Below are 17,419 nucleotides of genomic sequence, written 5' to 3'. Positions count from 1 at the left end.
TGCAGAGAGCCAACGGAAGCTTGAAGTGATAATTATCTTGCCTGCCTTTTAACTTTTTTAAGCCTGATTCTCTTTTGACTTTGGACATTACTGGATGGTATTTTTGGTTCAGTTAATGGTTCCTTATTAGTCGCTTCCGTGATGCTTTCCGGACGTGCAGTTCGCACTTGAACTTTCTACCCCGAGGTCCGTCATATCTGACCAGTGAGCAGATGGCCTGTGGTCTGTAGTACTTATATGCACGGCTCTGCGAACTTCCTGCCTTCGGCGACCTGATGTATCTCCTTCGGGTTTTTGATCGGGGTCTGCAGTCAGGTTCTGTCAGAGTGATGGGAACCGTCACTGTTTCTGTCGTAGATCCATAACGGAAGACTGCAGTACAAGTTCGACTGTGGCAGCGGGCCTGGCATTGTGTCTGTTCAGAGCATCCAGGTCAACGACGGGCTGTGGCATGCCGTGTCTCTCGAAGTGAATGGCAACTACGCGAGGCTGGTTCTCGACCAAGTCCACACGGCGTCGGGCACAGCTCCGGGGACTCTGAAAACCCTAAACCTGGACAACCATGTGTTTTTCGGTGGCCACATCCGTCAGCAAGGCGCAAGGCATGGAAGAAGCCCCCAAGTTGGTAATGGCTTCAGGGGTTGTATGGACTCCATTTATCTGAACGGGCAGGAGCTCCCTTTAAATAACAAACCCAGAAGCTATGCGCACATTGAGGAGTCCGTGGACGTGTCTCCCGGGTGCTTGCTAATGGCCACGGAGGACTGCTCCAGTAATCCCTGCCAGAACGGAGGCATGTGCAGCCTGTCACCTGCCGGAGGTAGGCTTCATGGCGTCAGCAGTTTCTGCAGGTGACACCTGTGCACTTGGGAGGGCACCCCCGAGTGTGTGTTTTCCCCTTCATTCAGCCCTGTCGTCGGGGGTCCCAGCAGTGTTGAGTCCTGTGCTCCTGTAGGCCTGGAAGAGCACCAAGTACCACGGGCCAACCACAGCTGATGCTGAGCCTTTCTGCCAAACAGATACCGGCCCTGCAGGGTTTAGAACTGGTGCCCCTTGGTTCTTCTTTGTGCCCCTTTGCCCAGCGGCCCAGCGCAGAGGACTCCTGGTTTTGCTAAGTGTAGAAGGGAGTATTGGTTTCCCAGGAGGCTTCAGGCCCCTCCCGAAGCGCTGGCACACCTGCCTTGCGTCCCCAGCACTGGGGAGGACTCTGGCTTCTGCATCCTGGACCGTTTGTCCGCTGAGGAGTCGTAGAGCACCGTTATGAAAATGACAGTCGTGGTGCCCGATAAATAGAGCTTTGTGTAATGAATAGAGCAAAAATCAAAATTACCCTTCAATTAAGTGGGATTTCCAAGACCTGGTTTTCTGTTGTTGTCTTTAGAACGAGTCTGTGCATTCCAGAGGCAAAGAGTATCCCCACAGGTTATCCCCACAGAGGTACTCTGAACACAAGTGTGTATTGTGCTCCAGTCACATGTCCAAGGAGGCTGTCCTCGTGTCATCAGGGCTGGGACCGAGAGAGGCAGGGGGAGGAGGGCATGGAGACCACACGTGGCTTCTAAAGCTGTGGCCAGAGAACATCCCACGAGTGGACGTGGGTGCGGTGCAGTCCCTGTCCTCCCTGAAGACCGGTGGTCTCCGCGGTACCCGACCGGCACCGTCTTTTCAAAATGAAGAGTCTGACTTTTCTTTGGCTCCTTTATATAGATTCGCAGATCACCTTTCTTAACAGGATAATTTATGGTTTTCAAAGCTTTTCCGTTTATTACGATTTCATTTAATCCTTAAAAGTTTGTGAGCCGCAAATCAATTGAGAGGTTAAGCCCTAGGTGTTGGCAGCCCATGGGTCGCTCCGGTGAAGGACGGCCTCTCCCTGTTCTGCGTGCTGGGCGCAGTGAGCTCACGCAGATGGTGATGAGTTAAAGCTACCGAGGTCTCTCTCCAGTGCTTTGCGTTCTGGTTATACCAGCAGTGGCTTGTGGGTACAGACAGCTTTTTTATCTGGACGGAGTGGGAATCTTCCTAGCTTTCAGGTCTTAGAGAATGAAATCTTCACCTGAACGTGAAAGTAAAAACCAATTGCCTAAGACTTATACTTTGAGTTATTGAGTGATAGGACTTTTTGTTCCCTTTTGCTAATTTAGGTTATTACTGCAAATGCAATGCCTTATACGTAGGGACATACTGTGAGGTGAGCGTCAACCCGTGTTCCTCCAATCCCTGCCTTTACGGAGGCACCTGCCTCGTGGACAGTGGAGACTTCGTTTGCCAGTGTAGAGGGCTGTACACTGGCCAGAGGTATGTATCGTTTTCTTTCTTTTATAATGAATTATGGTATTTGACGTTTTTAAAGGTAATCTTGTATGTAGAACATCTATATTCATCGTGAATGTTTTCTGTGATTCATCGTGAATGTTTTCTGTGTTGCTGTGTGTACTGCAGTAGCAGTATTAGGTTGATGCCTCTTCCTTATTCCCAGGTGCCAGCTGAGTCCGTACTGCAAGGACGAACCCTGCAAAAACGGTGGGACGTGCTTTGACAGCCTGGACGGTGCCGTGTGTCAGTGTGATTCCGGTTTCAGGGGAGAAAGGTAGCTGGCTTCTTTCATGACTTTATGTCCACCTCTGTAATGCCACGGGGATAAACAGATGCAACGGAACGTCAGTAATTTGGACAACGTGGCTTCAGGATTTGATAATCCTCATATTAGCTCCTCATACAAATTTTCTTTTTGCTCTTTAAAATAAAAAAAAATAAAAAAAGAGCAGATGGATAAATATTATAATGCTTGAAAAAAACCTACTTCTGTACTTTCAAGATACTTTGTGTGAACAAAGACTCTGTGGGTTTTGCAGGAAACAAATGTTTGTGAATGAGTGAGATGATGATGTTTTTTTAAAGCGCACACCTATGGTCTGCTGTCTTTGACATTGACGATAACATTTTGTTCATGATGTGCTGTAACTAACACTTCTATAGCATCTACAATCCTTTTCCAGTTCTCATTATCTTCTGTAACCCTTACCATATCCTAAGAAGTGATCATTATTTTGCAGGGCAGAAAAATGAGGCACTAAGGTGCCGGTGGTAGACCTCGAAAGAGTAGATTTTGTTCCAGATGCCATTCACCTTAGATTTTTTACCAGTTCAGTTTTGAAAAATAGCTCCATGGATGTTCTTCGTAAATGCCTAGTGCTGGGCATTTCGATGATCCCTGACGCTCAGCCTTGTTAGGAGGCCCTGTGGGACCGGCGTGTGGGTATTCCCACGTGGCTTTGCTCCAGCCTGGTTGTAGTCTTGAATTTTGCCACCAGTCTCATGGTCTTGGTTCATCAGTTGACTTTCCTAATTCTAACCCATTAGTACTTAATATAATGGACAAACATGTCTCAGTGATCAAAATGTTAATATCAGGTCAGTACGGGGGCAGTACGTGGAAACACGTTGAGGGGCAGGGGTTTGAGAAGTGTCTGGTAGACGCCCATGTGGAAAGGCAGAGGGAGGGGACTTGCCGGTGAACATTCTGTAAGGTGAGGAGCTGCGGGAGGATTTCCAGAGAGAAACAATTTAACATGGAAGACAGCGTCTTCTAGGGTCTCACAGACTTCGTGGAGCTGTCACAATTCCCTGTGGAAGATTTCCTTAGAAGTTTAGCCTCTTAGAGCAGTTTACAGCATACCATTCAGCAGAAAGCACATTATCCGTTTCTGGACCAGCCTTAGAAACAGCTGGCGTTCAGCCTGCCAGTGAGCCTATTGTTGAATCCTAGAAAAATGGCAGTTATAATTGGTTTGACCTCATGTTTATCTCCCAAATGCATCAAGTATGAAAACAAATGATTAATTACTCCACAGATTTCTTATAGTTATCATTGTGAATAGGGTGTTTTTGGTTATCTATTTGCTTTTGTTTTGAAATACGCTAAGAAGGGATTAGACTGGTCTTTTGTCTGTAAGAATTACAGGCCCAGCATCGTCCCAGGGACTGAGAGGTCCTGGTTTGATGCGCCGTCAGGGCACATGCCCGGGGTGCGGGCCCAGTCCCCGGAGGGGGCGTGCAGGAGGCAGCCAGTCGATGTTTCTCTCTCACAACATTGGTGTTTCTATGTCTTTCTCCCTTCCCCTCTTGCTAAAAAAAAAAAAATCAATAAAAACATTGAAAGAAACAAGGAGGAAGTACAGGGCTGACAGAGGTCCCTCCTCATGCTTGGTCTCTCGGCAGGTGTCAGAGCGACATCGACGAGTGTGCGGGGAGCCCGTGCCGGAACGGGGCCCAGTGCGAGAACACGCACGGCTCCTACCACTGCAACTGCAGCCGCCAGTTCCGAGGGAAGCACTGCGAGGACGCGGCCCCCAACCTGTACGTGTCCAGCCCCTGGAACATCGGGCTGGCCGAGGGGGTCGGCATCGTGGTCTTTGTCGTCGGGACTTTCCTGCTGGTGCTGGTGTTCGTGCTCTGCCGCAAGATGGTCGGCCGGAGGAGGCAGCCGCAGGCCACGCCGGAAGACAAGCACCTGGCGCCCACCACCGCCTTCATGCAGAGACCGTATTTTGACTCAAAACTAAATAAAAACATTTACTCAGACATACCACCCCAGGTGCCTGTCCGCCCTATCTCCTACACTCCAAGCATCCCAAGCGACTCCCGGAACAATCTGGACCGGAATTCCTTCGAAGGATCTGCGATCCCAGAGCACCCCGAGTTCAGCACCTTTAACCCAGAGTCTGTGCACGGACACCGGAAGGCAGTGGCCGTCTGCAGCGTCGCCCCGAACTTGCCGCCCCCGCCCCCGTCCAACTCTCCGTCTGACAGCGACTCCATCCAGAAGCCCAGCTGGGACTTCGACTACGACGGTGAGAACCCCGGTTCCCGCTCGGGGAACCTGGCTCAGATGAGCAGCGAGGTTGCGGGTTCTGCCGGAGCTGCTGGTCTTCGGAGTCCAAATGTGGAGTCTTTGTTAGTGATAAATATGCTCCGTAGACCTGGTGAAGATTTAAAAAGCTTTTCCCAATGCCTTGAGCCCTGGCTGAGCATTGTGGCTATGATAGTGGTTTTTTTTGTTGTTTTGTTTTTTTCTTTTTATCCTTACCTGAGGATATTTTTCCATTTTTTTGTACAGATAGAGTGGGAGGGAGAGAGAGAAAGGGAGAGAGAGAGAGAAACATCGACGTGAAGAGACACATCGAGTGGCTGCCACCCGCACGACCAACCAGGGCCGGGGACAAACTTGCAACCGAAGTACGTGCCCTTAGCGGGAACCGAACCCGGGTCTCTCCGGACCGCAGGCCGACGCTCTAACCGCTGAGCCAAACTGGCCAGGGCTATGATAGTGTTTTCATTATGGAATTGAATCGGGTCATGTTCCAGTTAATCTGGAAAGATCATTTTATTTCCGTAATTGATACAGGTTCTCAGCTATAATTTTGGGGGGCTTTTATGATTTTTTTTTTTTTTATCCTCACTCGAGGGTATTTTTCTGTTTATCTTCAGCTAGAGTGGGAGGGAGAGAGAGAGAAACATCAACATGAGAGGGACACATCAGTTGGTTGCCTCCCGCAACCGCGGTGAGTGCCCTTGGCCAGAATCAAACCCGCGACTCATTGGTCCGTGAGCTAACGCCCTAACTGCTGAGCCACAGCAGCCGGGCAGGGCTTTTATGATTTAAAAAGATCAGGAGGGCATTTGTGTCACAGGATTTATAAAAAAAAACCATGGCCAGAAAAAGTGGCAGAACAGAGGTGGGCAGAGCAGGTTACAGTTTGTATGGAAAACACCTGCAGGTCTGGTATTACAGCAGCCTGATTCATGCGGAAGAATGTCACACGGCTGTAAACATGCTTCTGCTCACCCCTCTGTATCAGTGGCCTAACATATATCTGATGCTTTAAATGAAAGCTCCGTGGCCCTGGCTGGTGTGAGGTTCGATTCCCTGCAGGGCACATAACCAGGTTGCAGATTCGACCCCTGGTCAGGGTGCTTATGGGAGGCAGTGGACCATGTTTCTCTCTCACATGATGTTTCTCTCCAATTCCCCCCCAAATCAATAAAAACATATCCTCGGGAGGAGGGTGCCAATGGGGTAAAAAAGGAGAAACATCTGTAACAAAAATAAAATTAAAATAAATAAATAAAGCTAAGAGAAAAAAAAAAATTAAAATTAAAAAAAAAAAAGCTTTATGTACCATTTTAAAACAAAATTTTCGTCCCCCGTGTTGTCTAATGAGATCCATGGCAGGTTTTTTGAGAATTTCTATTCTGTGAATCTGCAAGAATGCTGTAGGTTGTTTGGTTTGGATTTTCCGTGTTTTTTCCCCAGATGTTTCTTTCTTTTTACCGTTCTTTCACTAATGGATCTCAGACCGTCTTGGCAGGGCTGGCTGCGTGGGGTGCAGCGTGAACAGAACGCAGGCGTGCCCTCACGAGCTCCCGTGGGTCCTTTCTTTCCGCAGCCAAAGTCGTGGATCTTGATCCTTGTCTCTCGAAGAAGCCTCTGGAGGAGAAGCCCTCTCACCCCTACAGTGCCCGGGAGAGCCTGTCGGAGGTGCAGTCCCTCAGCTCCTTCCAGTCGGAGTCGTGCGACGACAATGGTGAGTGCGCAGGACCCGTGGCCGCTTGCCCGTTGCCCAGCGCTGACCCTCACGCCTCAGGTACCATCGTGGGAGCCCGCAGGGCCCTCGGGAAGGCTCGGCGTTTCCACGTGGCACTGGGCCCACTGTTAGCACCCACCACACACTTGCACGAGCACCTGCAGGGGAAGACGTGAAACGTTTGTCATGGGTTGGTATTTGAACGGGACAGAAATACAGCCAACCTGGTATTGACTTTCTTTCCCCAACAGAAAATGTTAGAAGTTTGGTGGGTTTGTAAAAAAACCCCTAATAACAACTTTCTTGAGCATGCAGCACCCCCTCCCTCGTTCGCTCCTCCCCCCCCCACCCTCTGAGAGTAGCGATGTTCTGCAGTGGGAACTTCAGTAGCACCTTCGGTGTTACAAGGATTTGTTTGTTTCTTCCCGATACCCTGCGGCCCTGCGCCCACTTGGATCAGAGCGCACTGACTGAGCACAGTGTAAGAGCTTCTAGCAGTTTGCTTATCTTTCTCCTGAAGGAAGTTTCACAGTGGTTCTGAGATGCAGGCGTGTGTATCTGATTTCCCCGGGTACCTTGCGTGGATGGCCAGCTTCACTGTGATAACACACACCAGTAGAGAAAATGGTCAATATTCAGTTGCACAATAGCGACTTTATAGTGGAAATTTTCAAATCCCAAAATTAGTACGGTTAACTGTACTTTTTTTTTTTTTGTACATAAAATGTAATGTGTTTACACATTTCAGATATTTTATTGGTGGAAAGAAGTAACCCACTAATAATTATTTGTTTCTAAATCCAGAGTGACATATAGCCTATAATATATTGCAAACTAAACTGTTCCAAACTAAGGATGACCATAGTATGTTTCATTCATTTCTGATTTCAAGCATGTTATGTATGATATCAAAGTATATCTGTGTTGACCTGGCTGGTTTGGCTCAGCAGTTAGAGCATCGGCCTGCGGTCCAGAGAGACCTGGGTTTGGTTCCCGCTAAGGGCACGTACCTCGGTTGCAGTTTGTCCCTGGCCCTGGTTGGGCCGTGCGGGTGGCAGCCACTCGATGTGTCCCTTTCACATCGATGTTTCTCTCTCTCTCTCTCTCTCTGCCTCCCACTCTATCTGAACAAAAAAACAAAAAAATGTCCTCAGGTGAGGATAAAAAAAAAAGCATATCTGTGTTTATTATTTAGTGATACAGTAGATGAACATAGCTTTGCTTATTAAACCAACCACAACAAGATAGAATTAATTTTTCATTATTTCTAATTCTGAAATGTTATAGCTGCCAGTTTATGTAATACTTTATATGTTGATCCCTAAATGCTCTTTGTAAATACATTTCAGTAGTTTCTAATTCTTTTCCTTGAAACATCTTTCTTTTTAACACTCCTAAATATGATCAAGATAGCTATAAAAATTAATTGCCAGATGATACAATGTGAGGGAGGAAAAAGTTATATCCAGGAGTTTGTATTTTAATCTTTATCACAATTTTTATCATTATCAGTTATAAATTTAAGTCTGTATTGAGTCTATACTTAAATTATCTTTCTAGTTTCCTAAGGCTGTTGTAACAGATGACCACAAACATAGTGGCACAAAACAGGGTACATTTATTTACCTTGCGGTTGAGGTCGAGAAGTCGAGCTCGGGGGGGCCACCTGTGGCTTCCTTTCTGGAGAGTGCAGGGGCGGCGTCCAGCCCCAGTGTCTGGAAGCTGCCCGCCCATGGCTCCTCCCTCTGCCTTGCAAACTCAAGGACACTGTGCCTCCCCGCGCCGCTGGGCAGCTCTGCACTGTGAGCACCCGCGTGAGCATATTGGGCTCACACTGATCGTTTGGGAAAATCTCCCCATCACAACATCTGGAGCATGATTGGATCAGCCAAGTCTCTCTTGCCGTGGATGGTAACATAGGCACAGGTTCCCAGGGTTGGGATGTGGACACCGAGAGCATCTTCTCCCTACCACACATACTCACTCATAAATGCTGTAAAACAATCTCATGTCCAGATGACATGAAATGTACATAGGACACAGCCAGGCAGACAGTCTGCCTTTGTCTGCTGGTGTGTTAGCTTACCAGCTGTTAACTTGTCTACAAAAAGACCAGAAATTTGGGCTGGGAGTACACAGAATGGAGACAACCCCCACCTTTGTATTTATATTGCATATTTTACCTTATTATGTTAAATTTCTTTTCCTGGAACAGTGTATGGGTTCATTAAAAGGACCTGGAAAATTGTCTTAGCAAATATCATATTCTTTGAATGTGAAGTCTTTCACCTGTGTGATGTTAAAATAGGGATTGTTTTGTCCTGACTTGATCCATAATCGTGAAAAAATTTACAGCTAAATAGTTTTTCCTAAATTATAATATGATATGGTTACTTTATTTCTTTGATGAATAGTAACAAATATATAGCTTGATTAGAAAACTCTGAGATAGCAAGCTAACAGGAAGAGAGCTGGCAGGAGTCATGCAGAATTATATGGTGTAGTTATGTTGAAGTATTCGTGTCACATTTTAAAACTACAAGGTGGAAATTACATAAAGACATCCTGTATTTAATGTGCTTATTATTAACAAATTGCAGATTGTCCTAATTTACTCCCTTTGTGCCTTTTTACAAGCTTCCATAGTGACTGTAATACACCTTGTCAGCGCCGTGGTTGACACGGTGACTAACGAAGGTACAGTCCTGATGCGTGTGCGTGTGTTCATGTCATAGTGACCGTCGCTTCAGTCATGTGCTTCCACCTCTTGCCGTGTTAGAAACCATCATTTGTGGTTTTGAGGGGGCTGGGGCTTTTGTTTTGTCCAGGTGTGTATATTCTCAGTCCAGATCCATTGCAGATACATCTTTGTGTTGTGTTTTGTCTTTTGGTTACCTTTTGTCATTTGTAGTGAATTTCCACATCAGAGGTGACCCAGAGGATCCTGACCACTTGCCTTTGTATGGTTAGAAGCTTAGAAATAATACTGACTACCTAAAAACAATTTTAATATAAAATATTCCTGTTCATGTGAATAGGAATCAGATAACACACAGCGTCTATACTTCCCTATAGCTGACTCTTCATTTTTGGATTTTCCCCATGCGTGAGCAAGGAAAATGGTTGAACATAGCAGAAGGTAGGTTTTCATGTATCTGTCCAAAATTATAATAAAGGGCATTAACCACCTCCCCTAAAATTATTTTAAGCTAGATCAGTCCTTTCTTAGTGTACCGAAGTTTGAGTAATCACGCGCATTGCACTGGCTGTAGTTTTTAAATCAGACCCCCTGGAGGGCCTGTCGAAAGCCCGCCTAAGGGCTGGGTCCAGCACCAGCATTTCAGATTGAGTGGGCCTGAGCTGGCCTCGAATTTGCATTTCTAACAAGTGCCCAGTTAACTCTGATGTTACTGGTCTAGGGTCACTTTGAGAACCAGAGGCATGGCCCACCAGGAGTACATAAGCTTAAGAGGACCTGCTTTCCTGGGACACGTCAGTTGTCAGGATTGAGGGAGAGGAAGGATGTTCTTTGCCACACTTGACAGTGTAGGGCAGGTGTGAGGTCTGAGTGGTGCTGATCACAGTACTGATGAGGCTTACACTTATTTTCCTGAGAAATAACGAGCTTTTGTTTGGTGAATCGGAAAATAACCTGGCCCTGGACGATTTGGCTCAGTAGTTAAAGTGTCACCCCATGGACCAAAAGGTCTTGGGTTTGATTCCCAGTCAAGGGCGTATAAGGGCATGGACCTGGGTTGCAGGTTTGATCCCCAGGGACCCCAGTCGGGGTCTTGTGGGAGGCAACCGATCAGTGTGTCTCTCTCACATTGATGTTTCTCTCTCTCTCCCTTCCTCCCTTGCACTCTATCTAAAAATCTATGGAAAAATATCCTCGGGTGAGGATTAACAAAAAATAAATAAAAAAGTAATCTGTGTTTTTTCCTAGTGAGTTTACATTTTAGCATGTTGAGATTCTGATATTTTTAATATTGATGGAGTTTAAAGAAGCAGAATTGAAATTTTTTTTTTCACTGCAACCTTCTTATTGGAAAATATTTTTTGGCATATTTAGAAATATAAATTGAATTTAAAATGGAAAGCTAGCTTAAATTTTAAGAATTATGGAGTGTCTGTTAACAAAGGTTGTGAATCCTCTTTATAAAAAGGCATTACTGCATTCTTAGTAGACTTTTGACAGAATTCTGTAGATACATGTCAACGAAATAGTGGCTTATTCACTTTTTAGGACCACCACATTCTTTTTTGTTTTTTATTTAAATTCCTAGAAGAGAACCATCAGTCAAATCTGATTTTTCCCAAATTCATTACATGGGTTTTCAAGAACATAGTAGAAGGCATAGAAAGCATTTAGAAAATCACTAAGGTAACCACCCCTCTACCATGATTACAACTTTCACAGTAATAAGAATCACGGTGGTAGCCGCAGTTAGAGCTGGACCTGCCTTATCGTAATCCTGGTAGTAACGCCAGAGGTTCCCCTCACTTCAAACCCAGGAGCCTGAGCTTCGGCTGGAGCACGCAGCCCGCCCTGGGTCTGTGATTTACAGCTGCTTTCTCTCCCACGCGGGGTTCTGAGAGTGGAGAGAGCAAGTGTAGTTACAGATCTGGGCGGCTTGAGCAGATGTAGCTAATGGTCCCTCCAAGGAAAGGTGAACAATGTTAATATAAAATCGTACTCACAGTGGGGGCAGGTTTAGATTTTCTTCCAGTTACTTATAGATACCTAAGTTCATTCGTGAATGGTTCTGACTTGAATATACATTTGAAGTGTATAATGTTTCTATTAAGTATTATGTAGCTTTATGTGTATTTGGGTCATCATCTAAGTAACTTGATGCTACCTGATATTAGACAAAAATGATTTCATAGTATTTTTGGTAACATGAAGGTATAATTTCAATTTTTTAATCGATCTTTTATTACAGCCTATATACTTTAATTATTCCTAATTTTTTTAATCAGTCTTTTATTGCAGCCTAACAAAATTCTGTACTTTCAGGTTTAGGTTGCCAGAAACAAGGAAAAGAAAGTAAAATAATGTTTGAGTATTTGGGCAAAGTTGGTAGTTCATCGTCGGTCATCTTTTTTTCTCCATTCTCATGTCCCATTATATTTGTGCTACATAAATTTCCCAGCCGTTTGGACTTTTCATAGCTAATGGCTTAAAGGCATGGTACATAGCTGAGGGGCCTTTATAAACAGTTTGCATTGTGTTATGTACTTAATCTTTATTGCCTTTTTAGCCGTCTTTCTGTTTTAATTATACATGTTTTCTTTTCTCTCTACTCTGCCACCAAAAGAGTCTTTGGCTGCTCCTGACCTCAGCAAATCAAGAGGTGACTTATGCATGCCAGTTGTTCATTGATACTCACTAAAACAGTGGTCAAGAGCTGACCCAGCGCTGGCTTGTTTCACTCGCTCGCTTGGTGGATGCCGCAGTAACCAAGTACCCCTTGTCTGTGCCCTGACCCAAAGGCCACTGCCCCCCTTCCCTGTCTGCCAGAGGGTTTCAGCTCCCAGAGGAGAACAAATCTATTCCCACATTGGGAGGGTTTAAAGAAAAGAATAATACTTTTATGCCGTCTAAAATAATCTGTAGACGTAACACATTGATGGATGAGGGCTGTCAAAAATGTGCTGTTTTGGTGCTTGATTGCGTTCTGCTTGGTTGGAAGCATGCTTTGATACACGCCTGTATTAGTTCGTGAATGATTCTAGCTTTCCTTAGGGCTAATGAAAAATAGTGTAACTTTTAAAATATTGAGGTTATTACATTATTATACAGGATATTTGTTTTTTTAATGCTAGCATGTTAAAGATTACTTTGACATTTTAAAGAGTTGCATTAATAAGTATTTTTTAATGACAAGTAGTTAGTGCAGGTCAAGTGACAGTTGGTATTTTACTGCATGGAGACCTCTTTCTGAAAGGACAAGACTTCTGTGCTGAAACCCTGAGATGGAGCTAAACCCTCCTTTTTACATAGAGCAGTGGGTTCTGCGTCACAGAAGGGAAGCCCGGGGGCTGGACTCACTGGTAGGAAAGTGCATGTGTTAGATGCTCGCCCACTGCCTCTGTTAGAACTGTTTCCTTGAATGTTAGGTACTTGCATAAAACTGCAAGTCCACGCTTTAGACAGTGAGCCTAGTTCTTCGAGGGTCTCAGTAGTGGGCTGGGGCCGAGGGTGTCTTCAAAGCAAAGCCCAGGGGTTTCCAAACGGTGGGCTCACGTGTGTGAGGCCTTTGCACTGAGCACTTTCTCCGTGGCACAGTCTTGGGAGGAAACACATTGAAATCTGTTTTCTCTTCCACCCAGGCTACCACTGGGATACATCGGACTGGATGCCAACCGTTCCTCTGCCAGATATACAGGAATTCCCCAATTACGAGGTTATCGATGAGCAGACGCCCCTGTACTCAGCCGATCCAAATTCTATCGACACAGACTATTACCCCGGAGGTTACGACATTGAAAGTGATTTTCCACCCCCACCGGAAGACTTCCCCGCGCCTGACGAGCTGCCACCGCTGCCCCCCGAGTTCAGTGATCAGTTCGAATCCATACACCCTCCCAGAGACATGCCTGCGACAGGTAGTTTGGGCTCTTCCTCGAGAAACCGGCAGCGGTTCAACTTGAACCAGTATCTGCCCAATTTCTATCCCGTCGACATGTCTGAACCTCAGAAAGCAGGCACCGGGGAGAGCGTTCCGTGTAGAGAACCCTATGCCCCGTACCCGCCCGGGTATCCGAGAAACTGTGCCGCCCCCGCCGGGGAGCACCTGCCCCTGTCCGTGTACGCCGCGGCCTCCTGCTCCGACGTGTCGGCCTGCTGCGGAGCGGAGTCGGAGGTCATGCTGAGTGACTACGAGAGCGGAGACGAAGGCCACTTCGAGGAGGTGACGATCCCTCCGCTAGATTCCCAGCAGCACACGGAAGTCTGACGCTCCAGCCCCCCAAGTGCCTGGACTCCAGCGAACCCAGAGGGTCTGTAGGTGGCGCGCCGTCCCCTGCAGCGTGCTCCGCGCTTCGGTGCCGGCAGGGGGCGCAGCGGCCCCGCGCCCGCGCCCCGCGCCCCTCGCCCGCGTCTGTCCTAGCCCACTGTCCTGCCCGGGAGAGCTGCCCTGCCCGCGGCCGTGTCACGTCCCAACGGTCTTCGTCTGTCTGTGTTGAAATATGGAACAAATCAGTCCTGCCATCGTGTTAGCATGATTCATGTATTTATATAGATTTGGTTATTTTAAATTTTCTGTCCCCCCCGCCCACCTTTTTTTTTTTTTTTTTTTCTTTTTGTAAATTTTATGTACAGATTTGATTTTTCATAGTTTTAACTCGATTTTCAAGGTATTTTGTGGGTTTTGTTTTTGTTTCTCGTTTTCTTTTTTTTTTTTTTTATCGAATTTGGGTGGTGTTAGTGTCATGACCTAGCACCCTGATCTTTTTACTATAACCAGGGTTTCACCGTATGTCCTTTTTCACCGAAGTTTGACATTTCATTAATACATATCAGTGTAGTCACGCATTTCTAGTTGTACATAGGATGAGAGATCTGATCCATGCCATGTCTTAAATGGGTTGCTGTATTTTAGAGTTATAAACATTTTTCATTATTGGAAAGTGTATTGGGGACCTTCTGCATACCTGTGTAGAACCAAAACCATCATGACACAGTTTTTATAGTGTCTGTATATTTGTGATGCAACGGTCTTGTAAAGGTTTTTACTGAAAACTACCATTAGCCAGTCTTTCTTACTGACAATAAATTATTAATAAAATATTTTAGCTTTACTGCCTGTTTTTATTTCATATTTACACTCCTGTTCAGGACTTAGTTAATGAACTGAAAAAGATGGACGGACGGACGGACGGACGAACGAATGGATGGAAGAATGGATGTAGAGTGAGTTAGCTTTGGCTTAAAGTGAGGAAGACTCTCCAGGTGCCAACACAGGCAGTACTTACAGATGTAACCACTAGGTGGCAGTATATGGCTAGGCGATACTGCTCAGAATTCTAGGTATAAAGGTAAACAGCGTTCATAAGAAATATTTTCTAACTAAAACCTTAAGAAAGGTTTCCTTTATATTTTTATCTTATTACTATTTGTTGGCCATAATTTAAATGGTTGTATGGTTTTCACCTATGATTTATATAAAAAACAGTCTTTATGAGCATTTTATCTTTCTGTTGTCAGAAGAACTCATCCTCCTTTTATAGGATTTAATGTGAAATCCAGAAGCTGTTTTCCATGGGTATTTATACAGTCAAATTCATCCATCCATCTGGCAAATATTTATACAGTATCCACTATGTGCCAGCCACCGTGATATGAATTCTTAGAACTTTGGAAAGATACTTTTCCCCTTTATATAAATTCCTTCTTTATTTTATCAAATGATATATAAACTATATATAGATACTTATATATATAGTTTAAATTATCAAAGGGAGATAAGATATGTTTAACAAAAAACAGCCAATTCATGCATTCTAATCACTGCTCTCTAAGAAGTTTTCCCTTTTTTTTTTTTCATATTTTTAAGTGTATATGTTGTTTATTTCTTGAGCCCACTGATTTTAGGAATTGTCTATTGACTTAGTATGATGTTAGAGGAAGACTAAACAACCTGGCAAAACCTACGTCACTCATTACCCTTCCTTTGGTTACAGCATACTTTTTAGGTTAATTCATATACTGTTCTCATTGTCTTGATGATATAAATATTCATTGTTGAGCTAAGTAGTATATGATGTTTATTTCTGTTTCCTTTGCAACTTTTTCTTAAACAGTTGCCTTAATCTTTTACTTATTTTGTAAAAATGTGTGACCATTTCATTCATTTGTTCAAGTAATATTTTTAGGTCCCCTACACGAACAGACAGAAATTCCCTACGTTGGGTTTTACACGGGGTGCGTGGCAGGAGGAGATGGTCTGTAAATAAAGTATGTTGCAGTGTGTGGAGTGGTGACTACTGAAGAGAAGAGTTGGTATTGGGAAGGAATGCCTGTGATGGGCAGGAGGGGCCGGTGGGACACTGAAGCTTTGAGAAGGCAGAAGGTCTCCGCGGCAAGCTAGCATTTGCATCAAGTCTGTCAGTTGATAAGGGAGAGTTGCCGTGTTCCTGTCTGGGAAATGACCGTTCAGGCAGAAAAACAGCACCAAGGCCCCGAGGTTGGAGAGAGGACGAGAAGTGGGCAGACAAGCGTGGCCTCGGATTTGTGAAATGCCTCTTAACACCAGGTTAAGCTATGAGAAAGTCTTCGCTGATATCTATAGATCTTTTCTTTGAAGAGTCGGTTTCTCCAGAGGAGGGACCTTCCTTTTCCTGCTTGGGAAATGCCCTCATTTTCAGGTTGGCTGGGTAGGAACACTTAGGCCCCCGCGCTTTGTCCCGAGAACTCTCGTGCTCCCTCCTGTCTCCCTCTTGTCGCAGAGTCTGCTCAGGACAGAGCTGAGCATCTGGGGTCCAGCTAGTGTCCGAAAGCAGGCAGATGCCTGGCCCCATAGGTCACCCTTTCCAGTGTGCATATCAAGTTGCGCCGGCCTCTGCGGGCTCCGAGGTCTGCTTCCTTCTGGGCTGTCCGCCTTTGGAGGCTGTGGTGGGGGATCCGGTGTGAACTGCTCCGGTGACCCATCCCACCCCCTGGTCACTGCCCCCAGATCCCCCCAGTCTCCCGGCCTGCTGAGCGGCCTGTAACGTTGTGAAGGTCGGTGTGGGCTGCTTTCTCTCTTGCAGACTGGCATTCTGTGTCGTTTCTGATTGTGCTTCATCAAAGGCATTAGGGTCCATCTCAATTAGTGCAGCCGCCGAGAGAGAGTTGTTTGTCGGGATTTAATTTCTTCACCAGCAGTTTACTGCCACTACTGCAAACAGAATGAGCCACTTGAAAAGAATGATGAGGTTTTTTTCCCAAGAAAACCTCTGCGTGTGCGAGCACTTAGGTAATTAATGCACTTGGCACTGTGCTGGTAGAGAGTGTGGGCATATAAGAGCTATATTTTCAAAATAGGCTCGACACAGAGGAGGAAGAAAATGGCAACACGTGTGAATGCAGATGTCATTGGACCAGATATATCTCGTGAAGAGCTCACTCATGCAGGGTCTATGTGGAAGCAATGATCAATACAAGCGCAGTGATTTTAGATCAACATCGTTATCCCATCATCTCAAGGGGTCAAATGAAATTCTCAAAATGTCTGATGACTGTTGCTTCAATTCATTTTAATGTTTATGGATACTCCCTAACGGTTTTGGGATGAGGGGAGAATATAGAAAAGGAACAATGAATGCATAAGAGGGTGCGTTAGCCCCTCACCTTTGTCTCAAAGACCTCGGGCACAGTTCCACTTCTTGGCCAAATTTGCAACGTTCGCCTTCAGATGTCAGCGGCAGGCGAGGCTGCCTGCAGCTTGTGAGCTCCAGACCTGGGTTCAGAGTGTACCCTCCACTCTCTGACTACAGGGTGGATGTTGAGCCAACTCCTTCACCTCCTGCTTCGTTTCCTCACTGGGAGGAGGTGGGCTACGACCCCACAGAAGTTGTGTGGAATTGATACAAGCCACCCGAATGAGAGTGGTTCTTCCCGGGAGCTCACATCTTCTGCATCTATCTCGCGATCCTGACTGTTACCCCATTTTCCAGATCAGGAAACCGAGGCCCAGAGAAGATAACTTTCTGAAGGTCACACCACAGGTCAGTGTGGCGACTGAAATTCAGAATCCTGACGCTGGCCTCATGCTCCTTTGTATAGCCCTGGCTGGTTTGGCTCAGGACATAGAGCATCGGCCTGTGGGCCAAGGAGTTGTGGGTTT

General features: G+C 45.7%; 1 protein-coding gene across 1 annotated transcript in view; it reads left to right on the top strand.

Annotated features, from left to right (window-relative positions):
- Positions 1-13,569, top strand: part of FAT1 (FAT atypical cadherin 1) — a 134,834-nt gene extending 121,265 nt beyond the window's left edge. The window contains exons 22-27 of the mRNA XM_036250376.1: positions 358-820; positions 2,145-2,298; positions 2,480-2,590; positions 4,222-4,853; positions 6,450-6,587; positions 12,924-13,569. Coding sequence (XP_036106269.1) covers positions 358-820; positions 2,145-2,298; positions 2,480-2,590; positions 4,222-4,853; positions 6,450-6,587; positions 12,924-13,549 — 2,124 coding nt within the window. The 3' untranslated portion in view covers positions 13,550-13,569. The remainder of the gene's footprint in view (positions 1-357; positions 821-2,144; positions 2,299-2,479; positions 2,591-4,221; positions 4,854-6,449; positions 6,588-12,923) is intronic.
- Positions 13,570-17,419: the final 3,850 nt, after the last annotated feature.

Source organism: Molossus molossus, unplaced genomic scaffold (genome assembly GCF_014108415.1).
Source record: "Molossus molossus isolate mMolMol1 unplaced genomic scaffold, mMolMol1.p scaffold_m16_p_9, whole genome shotgun sequence".
In the NCBI taxonomy this organism is placed as follows: Eukaryota; Metazoa; Chordata; class Mammalia; order Chiroptera; family Molossidae; genus Molossus; species Molossus molossus.
The sequence above is the reverse complement of the archived record's forward strand: the minus strand, read 5'-3'. Positions and strand labels throughout refer to the sequence as shown.